The sequence below is a fragment of the Belonocnema kinseyi genome, chromosome 1, assembly GCF_010883055.1.
Source record: "Belonocnema kinseyi isolate 2016_QV_RU_SX_M_011 chromosome 1, B_treatae_v1, whole genome shotgun sequence".
NCBI lineage: Eukaryota > Metazoa > Arthropoda > Insecta > Hymenoptera > Cynipidae > Belonocnema > Belonocnema kinseyi.
Window position 1 is genome coordinate 11385389 of NC_046657.1, and position 14977 is coordinate 11400365.

General features: G+C 41.2%; 1 protein-coding gene across 1 annotated transcript; it reads right to left on the bottom strand.

Moving 5' to 3' along the window:
- Positions 1-7314: 7314 nt before the first annotated feature.
- On the bottom strand, positions 7315-7659 carry LOC117176749. The gene has a single exon (XM_033367030.1). The coding sequence runs from the start codon at positions 7657-7659 to the stop codon at positions 7315-7317; it is 345 nt and encodes a 114-aa protein (XP_033222921.1).
- Positions 7660-14977: the final 7318 nt, after the last annotated feature.

Here is a 14977-nt window from a genome sequence, read left to right on the forward strand (position 1 = left end):
CCATCGCAACGAATGACTTTTTGGTCCACTGTTAGCAAACGCGGCACCCATCTTGCGCAGAGCTTTTCCATATGCAAATGTTGGTGCAAAATATTGTGCACGTGTTCATATGACATCTTACAGGTCTCAGTGCCGAAAAAAAGGGTTGTGTATTTGGATAATTGGCTGTGTGCTGGAATAGAGGGTTGTGTACCCAGATAATTGGCTGTGTTCTGGAAAAGAGGTTGTGTACCCAGAACAATGATTGTGTGTGGAAAATCTGAAACTGTATGCTCTGAATAACCTAGTATTTCGATTGACTTAATGATAGTGAGAGTTGGGACAATTGAGGCTCTTGTATCAGAACTGATCACTATGATAATGGATCAACTATTGGACCATAGTCATTGTTCATGGGGTCAATTGAAAGTCTACGTTTAGAGTGAAACATTTTGCTAATTACGAAATGATCTTGGCGATACTTCCGTGTTCTCGTAGAATAAAATGTTTGAATAACATTTTCTCGGTTCTGAATATTGAATTGATGTTATATTGGAAAAATCATCACTTCTCCTGCCATTGCCTGAACGTTTGATATTTTTCGTTCTGAGAAAAATGATGATTTAAGAACAAACATAAAAATAAATAAATAGTTAAAGCTATTAACAAGTATTATTTTAAAGTTTTTTCGAAACCATTAATTGAAGATTAAAAAGAGAATAGAATTTTAGTAAACAAGAAGATGTGGTCGTAGGATAACATTATTATATTTTGATTGGGATTGAAATTAATACAGGATTCCGAATAAAATCAATAATGAAACAATATAACTGATAATATAAGATTTTCAGATAAAAGTTAGTTCTCAGGATGTAGAAGATAAGATATTAAAAAATAACTAACAGCCATTTATTTGGTTTAAAGACCTTTTCTTCTGTTCGGGTAGGTAATAGAGTACTCCGAAACCGTGCAAAACCAAAGATTTTAGTTAAAAGAAGATGATAGGCAAAGGGAAACTAACCATAGCAACGGAGGCATAAATATTTCAAAAATAGGTATTGTATATTAAAAGAAAGTATAACCTTTTTCTTGAGGGCCTATTAACGTATAGCCTAGAACTGACAATATTTAATTAACCTTTAATACAAGAAAGAAATGATGAAATTGTGGCCAATTGTTTAGTTCAAATAATCCAGAATAAATTCTTGCTATTCTGATGGAAAGATATTTTGATCTTAAACAGGGAGTCTTGAATCACAAATCAAAAAGAAATTATAAAACGAGAAGTCATTTAGAAAAGTGTAGTTGAAAAAAGATGTTCAAAAGCATATTAGTATATAATGGATTTTTAAGACAATCTCAAGGTAGGAAATAGTCTGAAATTTAGATCCGGTGAATAGGTAAATGGATATTGAACTAAGTTAATGATGGACTAAAATATGAAAGTGTGAAAATGGAAATCAATCGTCACGTGACCTGAATTGAACTATTGAAAATCTGACATTTCTCGCAAGGCTTCTGAAGTTGATAGAAATCGAGTCATTTGTTAGATAACAATGAATTACTGTAAAGAAAAAGCTGTCTCAAGAATAGAGCAAGAGACACCTTCTAAGCAAGGGGGAGGTGTATCGGAATGCGCCGTTTTATAAACTAAAATTCGAAGGCGCTAAGACCCTTTTACCAAATACTTTCATACCTAGTAAATTCTCTGGCGGGAAGATTCAAATGCCTTTAATGAGGAATTGATTATAAATGTATAGAATCAAAAAAAATATTAAGTAATTATTATTATACACGAACTCTACGAGTACTATAAGTTTATTGCGGCTTAGGAAACCTGTATGTGAGTATTTTATCCGAATTTAACTACATTAAGACTTCCATCAAAGATATTGCTTAGTTCACTGTCCAAAGTAGGTTTCGAGGTCAGGAACTTGAGATCTTGGGCTATTTTTAGAATCGTTAATGAGTCATGGCTCCAGTCAGAGATTGACTGGGTCACTCAAAGAGATTTACGTTTTAGGGTGATAAAATTTGGACATTGGAACCATTATCCTTGAACTTTCACTAGCTTTAATTGCCGAAATAAGTAGGAGGAGCAAAGTGACGTCATTTATGATTGGTTATTCGACACGAAAAATGAGTTAGTTAGTTATAGTTAGTTATAGTGACAAATTTTAACCCAATTAGGCGTTAATTGGCGGATACTTGTCATTTCGGGGTGCTCTTTAACCATTTAACGACAGGTAACGGACCTAAATCTAAATAAATCAGTGCAAAGTATTAACCGAAGAAATTCGATAGCAGAGTTTGGACGTAACCCAGCTGATGCGACGCGCAGGCACGGGCAATATACCTAGTGCTGTCCCATTTCCTATAGCCGACTCGATCCGTGGTCGGCGGGCGCTCCGGTAGCTATCCTTGACATCATGTAATATATTTTATTTCCTGTGGTGTCTGACTAGAAATGAGATTCCACTATGGAACGAATGTGCGAGTCCTAGCGACCGAGAATTCATATTTTTTTCTTGAATTTATAACAGTAATATCTTTTTCAACACATTTGTCTAATTTTTATGAATTTCATTTTTTTCCATAACACTATAAAACATATTTTATCTAATCACTTTTACGCTGTTTCATTTTTATCAGGAACAATAGGCAATTTATTTTGTACTGTTCATAATCTAGCCATTGATTTGTAATATTTTTCTGATAATTGTTGCAAATTAATAGTCTTTCTGTAATTGACTAAAAGACCAGGGTTAATTACTAAAAGATCACATTTGCTGATCCATGATATGATATATTTTTAAAGCGTATCAGTGTTCAGAATTGAGAACGGGAACCTAATCTGAAAATTTTTGGGTTTTCGATTTTTTACACAGCGGTATGAGAAATTTTTTCTTAAGTTGTTTTGCGGGAGACGATTGTGTTCTACAATTACATCCGAAATAATATCCGCAACTAGAGCAGAGTGGCTAAGGCGTCTGACTAAAAATCAGATCTTCTGTGGCGTCTAACTAGAAATCAGATTCCACTATGGAGCGAATGTTCGACTCCTAGCGACAGAGGAGTTATTTTTTTTTTACTTTATAGAGGGAATATCCTTTTCAACATACTTGTCAAATTTTTATGAATTTTGCTTGTTTATGTCGATTCAGTAGTATTTTAGGCGCCAGGCAGGCCTCTTAAATCGTCTTAAACATCAAAAAGGAAAACAGAATCGCCCGGAAAAATAAGTAGGAATTTAAATATCTACACTGACATGCTAACAACCTGAAAAAGAGGGGAGAAAACAGGGGAAAGGAGTCAGGAAGATCTCAGGAGGAAGTTTGTAAAATCTCAGGAGGAAGTCTGGAAAATCTCAGGGAGGTGGCTCTTAAGGACGACAACGGCCAAATTTATGCGAACACTTGAAATTCTTAGGTAATTTATTAGTGGATAATTATTAGTGATACAGAAATCCGCACTTAGAACCAGGTCAAAACAATTTTTAACTCATAAACTCACGACGGCGAGGAGATGTTAGGTTAGAACCACGTGATCGATTTCATCGCGATACAAGAAAGGAGTAAACAGAACATTTTAAAAGAAAACCGATACACACTGACTCTGATTACGCACAATCATATAAAACAAAATAATTGAGTACAACGAGCTCAATCGAGGCAATGAGCCAAGAATCAAACTACATCATTGCGTCGCTCGCCGAATTAGCAAAAAGGTTTACCTTTGACATCTCGCGGGCGAAGCCAATGTACAAACTCAAAAGAAAAGGACCAGCCAATGATCCGGAATTTCACAGGCAAAGGTAAAATCCAAAACAAACTTTCATCCAGAATTTTTAGCAAAGGCTCGGAGCAAATGTCGCTTATCAGCCCAATAACGTAAGTGAGAAATTGACAGGTCCTGTGCAACGCGCCTAGACGGTCAACTCAACGGGTTTCTCGCGTCAGGGCGGTTGTCGCTCGTTGCATGGTCGAATCTCGATGTTGATGTCTAAATAATTTTCCATCCGAAGGCCAATGAGACCACACATGCCAAGTTTCCGATCTTCGCTTGTAAATCTTTCCCAGCGTCCGTGCATTTTGAACCAATGTGACGTAGTCGAATCAGGATAGCGTTAGGTGGAGCAATAACTCCCTGGTATGGTATTTGCAGTGTTACCAAGGTGGCAACGTACTGCTAGAGTTTTGATTGGCCCAGTCTGGGTTCTGACCATATCCGGTAACTGTAGTAATGTAGTTACTGGACTGGTTCTAGGTGGCCATACCATGGAGTGGCAGTCGTAGTGGTGACGTCAATCCTCGGCGATAAGATGGAGAGGGAAAACTGTGAATTATCCACCGAATGAAAACGCTCCCTTGATGAGAAATTGAAGCCCGCATTCTCGTGCTGAGATCAAAAACTGGAGGCACAAGATGGTGGAAATGTGGTCGGTGATAAGTAATTCGCCCTGGTCGTTAGTAAATTCGGCAAACCCTTGGAAGTGACAGCTCATCCCTTAAGTCCGTGATGGTGTTATCGTTCTCGGAGATTTGAAGGTGGTTGATAAGCCATGCAACAAACGTTCAGAAGGTATAAATAAACAGTTAACAATTTTTGATGAGTGCTCCGTGGTCGTGACTTCCGTTCTTGGCGGTGGTCATGTCGTTCGCGAATCATTAAATGAATCGCCTTTTAAAAGTGACAGATAAATAAAATTTACCCAGTCACAACTCCCCCCCCCCCCCCCCCCCCACCTTAAATCGGAGCTCAAGGTTTTCCTCTCTACCATTCGGAAAGCGACCCGAACGACTTGAGCCTCCGTTGACCCCTCCAAGTGCACGCATCAAATCTTGATTAGAAAAATAAATAAAAGGGAATAAGGCGAAATCATAATAGGACATAGCAAATCATAAAAACAATAGGTAATAAGGCGAGAGTATAATAGCACATAGCAAATCAGAAAAATAATTTGTAATAATGCGAAATTTTAAGAGCTTTAGCCGAACCTCACAATCATGAAAAACGGTAGCATAAGCCAAAACCAAAATAAGTGAAAATAAGATAAATGAAGCCATAGATCGGAATAAGGTGAAGTAGAATAAAAATAAAAATAGGGAGAGAAAGCGTTAAACCTTGGGTGGTTTGAGAAGGTTATGCTTGGAGCGAAGGAGTGTTAATGTCCCGAAGTTTCTTGCACCAGGTATAAAATCATAAAACGGTTACTTCAGTCTGGTAGGAACTCGGGTCCTCCGAGCTCGGCTGGTCTCATAAAGAGTTAACTTTCGATTGGGGTCGTTTAAATAAAGCAAGGGCATGATTTGTATGGTTTTAACAAAAATTTTATTTCACCAAGGAGTAAGCAAGTGAAAAAAGAAAGAACGAAGAGTACAAAAAGAGAGAAAAAAATAAAAGGAACAAAATAAAAACTAATCATGGGTGGCACCTCTTGCAAAAACACAAACAACATTTGGTTGTTTTGATCGATGTGGTAGCGGTTTACAATGCCCTTTAGTATCAAAATCAATTAATAAATGCATTAACGAACAATGAGGTAGTTAATGGACCAGCCAAACATTCACACACAGATGCTTCTTAAAAAAAATAATATTAATTCAAAATACAAATAAAAAAAATCTAGCAGATATCGGCCCCAACGCCTGGCGCTTCCATTCCCCTAGGAGCACCTTATCGGACGCGTAGAGGGGCCCGCAGTTAGGACACCTGGACTTCCTTTATCCGGCTCCCTGCACCCGAGACAAAGGACTCCCGCCCCGGCCGTGTCAAGACACTGTCCCCCAAGACGGCCCGTCTGGCCGCAAGCAAAGCAGTTTTTGTGGGTGGGCCGCCGATATTCCCTCGGATTTGGGGCGCCCATCCTCAACCAATTCAGTCACGTCAAGTTTGGGTCCCCCGGCGCCCTCATCCACCTCACCTCCTCCAACATCTCCTTATTACTTGGAGGTGGATGAGGGGGCGAGGAGGTCCGATATCCCTCCCTACACGTCCACCTTTTCTTCAGTCGATGAGCGCGGCTGCCCCCAGCAACAGAAGAGGATGTGGGTTCTTCGCTGACCCGTTTTCTGGCTGCCTCTCCCGACGGCCTAGCTGTTGGTTCCTCGTTGACTTGAGCGCCCGTCGAGGTCCCCGGTTTTAGGTTATTGGGTGCCGTGGTTGGTCCGCACTGAGCATTTCAATTTCTTTTAAATTCCCTTAGGAATTTGAACACGGCATCCTTAGCGTCTACCCCTGTTGTGAGCTCGGTATTCTAAACATAAAGAAAAGAAGTCCTGTACCAATACTTACTTATTTCGCGCGGTCAGGACTATCGTGCTGAGTGGCTTTCTCAAGATCTCTTTTTAAAGACCGGTAGGGAAGAAGGTTACGCCCAAAATTCAGGAAGGCTGGGGAGACCTTAAGTGCACCGTGAGAAGCGGTGTTGTACGTGTAGCGGAATTCTGGAAAATTTGCGTCCCATTCCTTTTGGTTTTTATGAAGGAAGGCTACAATCATTGTTTTTAACACCCGGTTTACACGCTCAGTAGGATTTGCCTGTGGGTCGTAAACCGGATTCGTCGGATGAATTATTCCGATGGTCTTGCACATGTTTTCAAAGAGCTTGTTGGTGAACTCAGTGCCATTTTCAGTGTGCAAGACTTACGGGGCACCCCATCGTGACACAATAAAATCCTGAAAGGCCCTCTTAACAGTGGAAGCGTTCGCAGTTCTGATTGGTAGGACCTCCACCCACTTGGTGAAGAGGTCTTGGAAAACCAGGATGTATTTAAAACCGAAAGTGTCAAGGGGAAAAGGACCCATGACGTCCGCAGCTACTACTGTCCAGGGTTGCTCGACGACGCATTGACCCATCATGCCGACTGGGCGTGCCTGTTGCACCTTACGCCTCTGGCAAGTGTTACATTTTTGAACAAAATATGCGACGTCCGAGTACAACCAAGGCCAATAATAACTGAGGGCCACCCGCGCATAAGTTTTGTCCTTACCCAAATGTCCCGATTGAGGGTCGAAATTTGCTTCCTCCATCTTGCTGCTCCTGCCCCCAATGCCTCTTCACATTTAACTTAAATAGCCTGATCAAGGGTTCCGCCATTTTGGCAAACTCAGGAATGAACCGCCTGTACAAGGATGCTAATCCCATAAATCTACGAAGCTGTTTCACCGTGCGGGGAGCTGGGTACGTGAGGCTGGGAGCTATCTTATCTGGGTCTGGCCTGAATCCCTGCTTGTTGACTATAAAGCCTAAGTATCGAACTTCGGCACAACAACACTTGCTTTTATCTGGATTAATGGTCAAGCCAACCTCGGAAATCCCATCTAAAACCTTTCCTAGCCAACGCAGAAGGAAAACGCATTAGGCCTCATTTCGGGAGTGAAGAGCCTCCTGCCGGGAACCACAAATGCCGAAAACTCTTGACAAGACTCATCCAACGGGATCTGATTAAAGGCCGCACTGAGATCATTCTTAGAGATGGCGTTAAGCCTTCTAAAATCCAAACAAAGCCGATAACCCCCGTCACCTTTCTTGGCCATTACTATAGGAGCCGACCATTCTCTGGAGAATTCTTTTATCACCCCTTCGGCAAGCATCCTATCGACCTCTGCGTACATGGCCTCCTGTATCTTAGGGGACACTACTCGATACCTTTCCTTGATAGGTGGATGGCCCTGCATGTTTATGTGATTCTAAACCAAATGAGTGGCGTTAAGCCGGCCCTCCCTCTTGGGAACTATTTTCCTCTTGATCAAATCCTGGAGCTTCCTATCCTGCTTGCTCGATAAATCTCAAATGCCGCCACAATTCTCTTTTACGGTTAACCAGGTTTCGAGTGGATAGACCTCTCCGTCTGTGCCTGTCATCAAAATCTCCTTAGAGCGCACCGTAAACACCATACCAAAATCTGATTGTGTGTCTAAACCTAAAACAAACTCGGTATCCAAATTGGTGGCTACCCTGACTTCGCATATCTTAGTAATCCCGTCAATAGTCAAGGGCAGCTCGACCACATCTAAGATCTCGTCTTTGGAACTGTTTGCTAAAATAATTGAAGATTTACGGGAAATGTCTAAATCTTTCCCCAGAGTTTCCAAAATCCCCGGGACCAAATCGCCACGAATAAGTGTCCTCGTTGAACGTGGGTCGAACAAAGCATCGACCGAGAAGGAATCGATAGAGATCTTAATGTGCACTCTACCTCGTACCGACTCGGTCTGCAATATCCCGGCGATCTGTTCTTGATTGGAAAATTCTTGTATACCCCCATCAGCGATCTTAAACTCACCTAGACCTAATTTTTAATGTTCCGGCTGGAGATTTGAAACAACACGACCCGGAATTGATGACAATTCATCTCGGGATTAGAGGGTGGTTTATATTCTGTAATGACTTTCCAGTCCTTCTCCCAACCTCTACCGAGCCGCGAAAGTGTGTCTAAACGCTTTTTTTAAATTGAGCCCAATTTGCAAACTGTAATTTGTGGGTTTTGAACCATTTAAACGCGATACCTTCTAATAATACCGGCATGGCGAGCAAAAGTTCCTCGTCGGAGACCTTTGTCAGCCTAGTTCGGTCTTCGACTCGTGTTAGGAAATCCTCGGCTCTAGTTCTACTACTCCCGTCAAAATTTATTTTCTAATTGAGCACGATTTTCTCAAGGTCTCTAGAGTAACCTAAGCATCGACGTGACCGAGTGGCTCTCCGGTCGCTCATCGGTGGTGCTTTCGCGGTTAAATTCGTCGTCGAGTTCTAAATTGCGCTCACTCGGAAGTCTTAGACCCAACGAATCGCAATGATCGGTATTCGAAAGGCTACCCCGACGATATAGAGGGGAATCACGTGTTTCGTATGTTGGTCGATCAAATCGGGCACCTTCACGAGGAGTAAACCTACTGGAAAGTGGACCCGCCCTCCCGCTAACGTGTCCCACCGAAATCTCGGAGTCCGTAGAATCCTCAATCCTAATCGTTTCTGTAAGGATATTCCGTTGGGGTGTGAACCTCGGAATAGTACCAGTTCGGAGTCGACGCCGCTCCGACTGTGTGACAGAGACACCCGGACGGTGTAGTGAATTTAGGTTATACTGGGTCGTACGGGCGTTTAAGGTGCTATTAGGGAATCTAGTATTATTTAAAGAGCTATACCGTTTCGCGCTTGGGAGAAATAGAGTTTCGCGGCAGTTATTTCCCACATGGGTGTCTTGGGGAACACTAGGCAGATGTAGCGAACCCGTTTGAGCTGCCTCCAGTAGGTGTAAACTACCCCGTCGGTAGTTATCTGTATGGATGGTGCGGGGAATACTTGTCAAGTTTGGCGTGCTTCTACGGATATTTTCGGTGAAATTCGACGAATTTGCCACACTTGTAGCTGAGGTGGTAGTACTGGTGGCCGTGACGATAGTTTCCACGGTTAAGGTCACCGAGCTTGTACTGACCGCCAAAGACAATGATCTATCTGATGGTTGGTCATCCTCGTCCCGATCTGTCGCGTCCGTAGTCATTGAAGTAACATACGATGCGTGAGATTACATCCCCTTATATAGTTTCACCCCCTTCCCTAATCGCGAAAACTTTCCTCTACGCGTACCGGAAGCCTTCAATTGTAACGACACCAATGCATCGGTCAGCTGATCATCGATTAAATCGTAGATTAAATGCTTTAATTCCCGAAATGTAGAGGTTTCGGCTACTGAGTCTAAAAACGCTATTTTTAAAGTTTAATAGTTACAGGAAAATCGGAAAAACACTTGAAAACCTTTTAAAACTCAAATCGCGTATAGTGTTTTTTGGTAACTAAACGAACAGCAGCAACAAACAACGTTGTCACAGTCGGTAGATAGAAGCGGTATTGGCCGATGACGGTAATGGCAAGTCAAATGGAAAGTCAAATGGCAAGTCAAATAAATCGCATTGATCAAATAAATCACATAAATTAATAATACCTAAATCAGTACAAATCGAAATTAATTATTTGGCAATTCGTTGATAATTTTCTAAATCGTGGCAAGGATACACTAAGTGCCTGAGGTAAGGCGCTCTGAGATGCCACAAGAACATTACAAAAAAATGTTCGCAACAATTCAGGCGATCGAAGCTGCCACGACGTAACTCCCAGAAATCAACGCTCAAAGCAGGCTCTTCTAATCAGGCGCTCAAAGCAGCCCGGGGTTAAGGGGTATGCGTTTTGCGAAAATCACACGGGAATCTCCCGTATTACTCTCAAATTTCAGAAAAATCCTGCTTGAGAATTTGAATGCAATTCGTTAAATCAAACTTTATTTAAATTAATCAATCATCAATTGAATCGAATCAGGGCGAAAAGGGGTTGGAACAAAGTCGGAATGTTGACCGGGCATTTCGAAAGACGCAAATTTAAAAGAATATAAGTGGAAAACGTGTCAGTGGGCATGAAAAAAACGGAAAATGGACGTTGACTGAATTTAAAAAAAAAAATATTCGGGAACCCTCAAATGTTGGGCGCCAAGGTAAAGGTGGTTTATTCGTACCTGTCAATATGGCAGTTCATAAAAACGGATATACGTATATGTTTATGCTAGCACATGTACATATACGTATATAATTCGGTAGTATTTTGGGCGCCAGCCAGGCCCCTTAAATCGTCTTAAACATCAAAAAGGAAAACAGAATCGCCCGGAAAAATAAGTAGGAATTTAAATATCTACACTGACATGCTAACAACCTGAAAAAGAGGGGAGAAAACAGGGGAAAGGAGTCAGGAAGATCTCAGGAGGAAGTTTGTAAAATCTCAGGAGGAAGTCTGGAAAATCTCAGGGAGGTGGCTCTTAAGGACGACAACGGCCAAATTTATTGCAACACTTGAAATTCTTGGGTAATTTATTAGTGGGTAATTATTAATGATACAGAAATCCACACTTAGAACCAGGTCAAAACAGTTTTTAACTCATAAACTCACTTCGGCGACGTGACATTTCATCCAGAATTTTTAGCAAAGGCTCGGAGCAAGTGTCGCCTGTCAACCCAAGAACTTAAGTGAGAAAGTGCACAGTCCTCAATAACTATTAGTAATAAGTGAGTTTCTCCAGTTTCTAAAACAAAACGAACCGGAAGTAAAGTGATTCTTGAAATTTGTGAAGTTCCTGAGTTTTAGCAATAGGCGGGAAATTTTGAAATTACATAAGAATTAATATGAATTTTACATGTATATCACTAGATAAGGTTTATTAAAAATTATTAAAAATTAAACAAAGACTAAATTAGGTACTTTAACGGTTACAGAGGGATCTTTGACTTCTTTAAAGAATTTTTGTTTCGCTGAACATAGAAGCTGACAAAACACGAGTAACAGCACCACTATCGACAAAATTTTAGAACTAAAAATTAATCATTTAATAAAAGTATGCTTGATTTCCGTGATATTCTCGTTGGGTTTTGACAAACTTATAAAAGTACTATTAAGACCATGGTTTTATGAGCTAAATCCTGAATTGACATTGAAACAACAGTTTCAATAAATATCTAATAACTAAACTAGAAACTATTTACGACAACTTAGTGTCATTTAACTAGACAAATCAAGGAAAAGTCCTCACTAAAACTCAGATCTCAATCTTCACGAATCTTTTCCGAAGAAATTTTCATAAATCTTGAAAGTTTGCCTGCCTCGATTTTAGCATGACGATAACCTAACATTCACCCGAAGTTCCTGGAACCTTACACGGCAGCGCGCCACCTGGAGGGACTGGACAAGAACAAAACTAAATGAATTTTCGTGAAACTACAATGAAAAATATCCGAAACTCCAGTAATTGGCCATAACTCTAATTTTCGAGCGGGAAAATTAAAAAAATCTATAACTGAAACAGAAAACTGAGTTAAAAATGTAATTACCAGGTTTCATTATCATACAATCATAATCCACGGGGATCTGTCGCTTTAATATACAAATATAGATAGCATATTAACTAGTTTCGACAACAGAGGGCGCGCATGCGCATATTTACAAGTTCTCTAAGCTTACGGCATAAACAGAGTTACCGATTTTACATTTTGTAGAGTTCAATCATCAGTTGTTTACTGAGATGCCCTATTATTATTAACTCGTTTAATAATAATTTATTTTCGGTACGATTATATTGATTAATGTCGAAATTGTTGACCTGGTACTTGCAGCTCTACTTTTTAAGATAATCATTGTGCAAAATTCTCTTGATTCCGTTGTTTAATTATTGATTATTGATGGATTTATGTGATCTATTTGATCTATGTGATTTGTCTGATTTGATCCTGATTTTTGGTACCATCGTATTATTGAGATGGTTGATTTGATCGCATACTTGCTTCACATTCATTGCGTCGACTGCGTGATTTAATTGAACTTGCAATTTATGTTAAAAATTGATTTGATTCAGTTTGGTGATTTGTCTGTACATTTTTGTTCTACCATTATCGTCATCGGCCAATACCGCTTCCCTCTGCCAACAGTGACAACTTTCTTTGTTGTTGTTGTTCCATTTAGTTACCAAGAAACACTATCACGCGATTTAGATTTTGAGCAAACTTCGAGTATTTTTCTTTGATTTTAGGGAACCTTTTGCATCTAAAAATGGCATTTGTAGACTCGGTAGTAGATATCATCACGTGCGTCAGATGTCACCTCTATGACTAATGAGGCCACCGATTTTAATGATGACGATTTACCTACGGACGCGGAGGTGGACTCGGTAAGCAATGCGAGTCCTGTGACTCTGACAGGGGAAAGCGTTGTTACGACAACTATTACCACGACCTCAGCAACAGGGGTATCGAACTCAGCGAACCCCTCGGCAATCGTGGTAACCACACAGCCCATAGGTACTGTTGCAACACCCCGCCAAACCAAGACAACTATCCCATCTACCCTGATCTCAGCAACTTAGAACTCTCTTTTAACTATGCGAATTTCTATGGATTGTCAGGCCTATTCCCACTTGCGGATCGGTCTTCTTTGCCAATGAATAATGAATTTCAAATTCCAGACGCTTTTAAGTTTCCCGAGAATACCCGTAGAAGCACGCTAAATTTGACAAGCATTCCCCGTAATATCCATACAGATGACTCCCAACAGGGTAGTTTACACTTACCGGAGGCAGCTCAAACGGGTTCGTTACACCTACCTAGTGTTCCCCAAGACACCACTGTGGGAAATAATTGCCGGAAAACTCTAAATCTCCCAAGCGCAACACGGTGCACGTTCCAGTAGGTTCACTCCTCGTGAGGGTGCCCGGTTTGATCGATCAATGTACCGAGAGCGTGAATTCTCCCAATATCTTCGGGATAGTCATCCGAACCCTGAACACCGCGATATGTTGGGTCTGGGGCTTCCAAGAGGGCGTGATTTAGAACTTGTCGATGAATCCAACCGCAAAAGCGCTACCTATGAGCGATCGGATCGCACTAGTCGGTTACGACGACGCTTAGACAACTCCAGAGACCTCGGGAAAAAATGTTCTTAATCGGAAGATAAATTTTAACGGGAATGGTAGAACTAGCTCCGAGGATTTCCTAACACGACTCGAGGACCAAAATACGCTGACAAAGGTCTCCGACGAGGAACTTCTGCTAGCCCTGCCGGTCTTATTAGAAGGCATCACATTTAAATGGTTTAAAAATCACGAATTAAAGTTCGCAAATTGGGCTCAATTTAAAAAGGCGTTTAGGCACCGATTTGGCGACGACGATTTTGAGAGACGCGTTAGGGAACAAATTTACACTATAACCCAGGGCAAGAACGAGCGTATAGACGATTATCTGACAAACTCAGAAGGCTTTATCAATTTTCTCGAAAATGCGATGCTGACGGTAGAGCAGTTGGATTGGGCACACAGGGGACTCAGGCCTCAAATTTACAGGGTAATTCGTTGCTATCACTACCGGACCTTTGATGAACTTTCGCGACTCGGTAGAGGTTGGGAGAAGGAGTGGGCAGCCATTAAAGAATATAAACCATCCTCTAATCCCGAGAGTTCGCTTTTGCAGGAGTTCGCGTATCGCGATTTAATGGCCCAGAAACCCTTGAAGAATAGCTCCTCGGCCATTACCGGAAATAATTCGGTGTCGTCCGTTAAAACAACAGAAAATGTCTCTAGACCTATAGAAACTTTAGTATTGGCCTTGAATGATTTAGACGAGTATGAAGGTGTGAGTGTGCCACCAAACGATTTTAATTTTGGAGCCGCGTCTTCTGATGAGGCTCCAACCTCAATTGTGGCTGAGACTCTTGTGCACGGGGAGGATGGTGGTTCGTTTCTATAGATTTTAAACCGGAACGTGAAGAGCTAGATTTTGCGGAAATTAAAATCATTGAGGGGGGTGATTCGCCGCGCTCTGCGTGTACCTTTTCTAATTAAAAACAGGAAGCGTCGAGCAGCACCATTTTGCTCAATGAGGACCCTGCCTCAGGAGATAAAATTGCATTAAGTCCGGGTGGTGTTGTTTCAGATTTGCAGCTAGAACGCGATTAATTAGTTCTAGACGAGTTTGAGATCGCTGAGAGGGGTATACAAAAATTTTCCGATCCTTACCAGATTCCCGGATACTACATACCGAGTTGGTACGCGGTTGAGTGCACCTTAAGATCTCTATCGATTTCTTCTCGGTCGACGCACTGTATGACTCCGGTTCGACTAGGACACTTATTCGCGGAGATTTAGCTCCGTGGATATTGGAAACCCTGGGGAAAGAATTAGACAGTTGACGTAAATCTGCGATGATTTTGGCAAACGGTTCCAAAGACAAGATCTTAGGTGTGGTCGAGCTGCCCTTAACTATTGACGGGATTACTAAGATATGCGAAGTCAGGGTAGCCACCAATTTGGATACCGAGTTTGTTTTAGGTTGAGACACACAATCAGATTTTGATATGGTGTTTGCGGTGCGCTCTACCAGGTGTATACATATGAAACCGGTATTTTTTCAAGAAAAAAACACATTTATTTCAAGAGAATGATAACAAATATTTTATTCAAAGTATGCGCCC